This window comes from Salvelinus sp. IW2-2015, linkage group LG4q.1:29 (assembly GCF_002910315.2).
Source record: "Salvelinus sp. IW2-2015 linkage group LG4q.1:29, ASM291031v2, whole genome shotgun sequence".
Taxonomy (NCBI): domain Eukaryota; kingdom Metazoa; phylum Chordata; class Actinopteri; order Salmoniformes; family Salmonidae; genus Salvelinus; species Salvelinus sp. IW2-2015.
This window is the reverse complement of record NC_036842.1, coordinates 1,946,581-1,949,881: the sequence shown is the minus strand read 5'-3', so window position 1 is coordinate 1,949,881 and position 3,301 is coordinate 1,946,581. Positions and strand designations below refer to the sequence as shown.

The 3,301-nt window shown below is 45.2% G+C and overlaps 1 protein-coding gene across 2 annotated transcripts in view; it reads left to right on the top strand.

Annotated features, from left to right (window-relative positions):
* The window catches only part of smad7 (SMAD family member 7), a 24,009-nt gene extending 21,049 nt beyond the window's left edge, over nucleotides 1-2,960 (top strand). The window contains exon 3 of one of the 2 annotated variants that reach the window (XM_023983327.3): nucleotides 2,033-2,960. In XM_023983327.3, coding sequence (XP_023839095.1) covers nucleotides 2,033-2,571 — 539 coding nt within the window. In that variant the 3' untranslated portion in view covers nucleotides 2,572-2,960. The remainder of the gene's footprint in view (nucleotides 1-2,032) is intronic. The other variant, XM_023983328.3, reaches the window with a different exon arrangement.
* The last annotated feature ends 341 nt before the right edge of the window (nucleotides 2,961-3,301 follow it).

Below are 3,301 nucleotides of genomic sequence, written 5' to 3'. Positions count from 1 at the left end.
GGCACCCTTTAAAAAGTAGCGCAAAAAAAGGGTGCCATTTCAGTCGCAGCCTAGATGCTGAGTTAATAGCAGGCTGTAGTATAGCGCAGAGCAAGCCGGAGGAGGCCAGACCAGACTGTGCACGTGTCCAAAATGGGCCACTTTTCCCACACTAGCGCAACTACTTTTGACCAGGGCTTTGGTCACAAAGTAGGGCACTGTGTAGCGAATAGGGTTCATTGGGATGCAGCTTAAGATACTTTAACATAACTGTAGAGTTCTCTCTGCTCTGCCTTCGGCTCTGGTTCCCTCTGAAGGGGTTGCTGCCCAAATGACTGGGTACACTCTGCGGCCCAGACAAGATGAAAGGATGGGGGCGGGGGGGGGGGGGCACAATGATGTGAGGGGGCGCTCTGTTCCAGATTTTTGTTATTTTTCCTAGTTAACTTTTAACCATTGAATGTCTGACTTTCTCAGAGGATAGGCTACAACACTGCATAACTGCTGAATGTGTGTATCTGTGTAAATAGTTTACCGTCAGTCCTCTGCCGTTTATACTTTATAGGTCTGTTTGTAATTAGGCCACGGTGGTATAGGAACTGGGAGGAAGCTGAGATGCAAAAGTAAAGTTGTGCGAGAGAGAAAAAAGCGCTCCCACTTTTTCCTTTGCTCCCTCTCCCTCTCCGCCTGGCTGAATCCCCCCTCCCCTGCTTAGGAGTCGGGTTTCTGTGGGATAGAGATATGGAGGCAGGGATGGGGATAGAGACGGGAGGCACGCTAAGGGGGTCGGAGGGAAACCAGAGCTGAACGATACACTCTTTACGCTCGGGGTGGGGGGGGGTCGACTCTAGACCTTCTGAGAGGCGTAGCTGTTCAACCAGGTCACATAGCTGCCGTTGTTGTCCACGTACAGCTTTTTCTGTACCTAAGACCACTTAGTTTTCCTCGGAAAGGAACGTCTTTACCCCGTGTGCTGTGCTGCTGTACTTGGGAATGAAGACTTGTACTTTTGAGTCACGGCTGCTTCTCGTTGCTGTGTGTTTTATTGGCCCCCTCGCTCTCCTTTAATCAAACCCATTCCWATGCGCAGAGTGGAGGGGAGAGCAGCTCTCATAGGCTGCCTCCCAAATGGCACCCTATTCCCTATAGTTCACTACCAAAAGTAGTGCACTATAAAGGGAATAGGGTGACATTCAAGACGCAGCCCTTGTCCTAGCATGGTTTTATACTGCCTTTCAAAGATAGGCCAAATTTCTTCATGGTTCCCCTCTCTTGGATATTAAACCTATTACTTATAATTTCCTCTGGTAGAATGAGGGAACGGCCATAAAACAATGATTAGGACAGATTTACCATCCTCTTGACGCCAGCACATTGTTAGTTGGCCTGTAAGGAAAATACAAGGCTCCAGACCGAAGATAACCATTAAGGCTTGTATAAACAGGGTTCGGATGGCTGTGTGTGTGTGTACGCGCGCGCGCGCGTGTCCTGGTGCTTTGGTTGGTTGCTTTTCTTGTGTGAATTCCAGAAATTCCGGTACTGTTTTCTTGGATGATTATTGTGAAATGAAGGATGCAACGAGCGGTATTTGGCAGCCGAAGTAACATTTTTTCCTTCGTGCACTGTGATATTGATTGTACTTTTGACTCATAGGGCTTTGTAGTTGCACATATTGTGAAATGTCTACCGTTTTTAAGTCAGAGTTGGAAGTTGTAAAACAGTTTTGTTGTGTCTTTTATGTCCCTTGTATCATTACTTTTATTGAGTAGTTGTTGATAAGAATTGCTCTCCCAGCTCTCAGCCACTGCATCACCATGCTGGTTAAAAGCCAGATTTGTTTTCCTGTTGACTCACTAATGGAAGTCAATCTTGGCCAGTCTGCTTCCCCTCTATCTTCTACCCTCATCTCGCCTTGTATCCCTCTATCCTCATCTGTCCCGATCATCTTCCCTTATGAATTACTCATTTTAAATGAGTAAAATATGATCTTTTTCAAATGTTGTGTCTTCAGTCCAGTGGCGTAACCATCCTCTCTCTTTCTCTCCTCTTATAGATTCCCAAGCTCTCCAGGAGTCGGGCGACAGATCCCACTGGTGTGTGGTTGCGTACTGGGAGGAGAAGACCCGCGTGGGGCGCCTCTACTCGGTCCAGGAGCCTTCCCTGGACATCTTCTATGACCTACCTCARGGGAACGGCTTCTGCCTGGGCCAGCTCAGCTCCGACAACAAGAGCCCGCTAGTTCAAATGGTGCGGACCAAGATTGGCTACGGCATCCAGCTGAGTCGCGAGGACGACGGGGTGTGGGTGTACAACCGCAGCTGCTACCCCATCTTTATCAAGTCGGCCACACTGGACAATCCCGACTCGCGGACTTTACTGGTGCATAAAGTGTTCCCCGGCTTCTCCATTAAGGCCTTTGACTTTGAGAAGGCAGACAGCCTGCAGAGGCCTAATGATCACGAGTTCACACAGCAGCCGAGGACTGGGTTTACTGTACAGATCAGCTTTGTGAAGGGCTGGGGCCAGTGCTACACAAGACAGTTTATTAGTAGCTGCCCCTGTTGGTTGGAGGTTATATTCAACAACCGATAGCAGTAATGGATTAACCTTCCTCTCCCGAGGAGTGAACCGAGGACACGGACTTCCTTACTTATGCTTTTTTTCCCCCCCAGAAGACAGCGGTTTAAAAATAAATAAAAATAAAGATGTTTAAAGAAAAAAGAAGAGACAAACAAAACCCCAATGAACTTGTTTAATATGACAAATTACTCTAAGATTGAATTAAAGTGAAATAAAAAGCGAAAAATGTATTTTATGTTATATATAAATATATTATTACTTGTAAATATGAAGACGTTTTATATGCATCATTATTTATGTATTGTGCAATGTGTTGATGAGAAAAAAATAAAATAAGATGCACTTTGCTTAATATAAATGCAAACAAAGAAATGCCAAAATAAAAATACAAATACATGTTGCTACTGGCTTTTTATTTGCTGTGGGTGTACTGTAGGTACCAAGGAAAATGAAAATATTCTTATATGCTAATGTCTTCCACTGTAGGACCAAAAGAGGCTGAAATGAGTAAATAACATGCGCTACAATCGTCAMTTAACAGTAATTTGGCACCTGAATATTGACAGACCCCTATCCAACATGACACAATCCACCTGCCTAACCGTGTCATTGTAAACAACGTCAACAAATKGTGGCTTATTTTCTATATTTTACAGCCATTGTGCCATTTACAGTCATTTAACACAGTCTAAACTCACATCTCTGTCTGTCACCCTCTTCTTAAATGCTTGTTGGGGCTTTC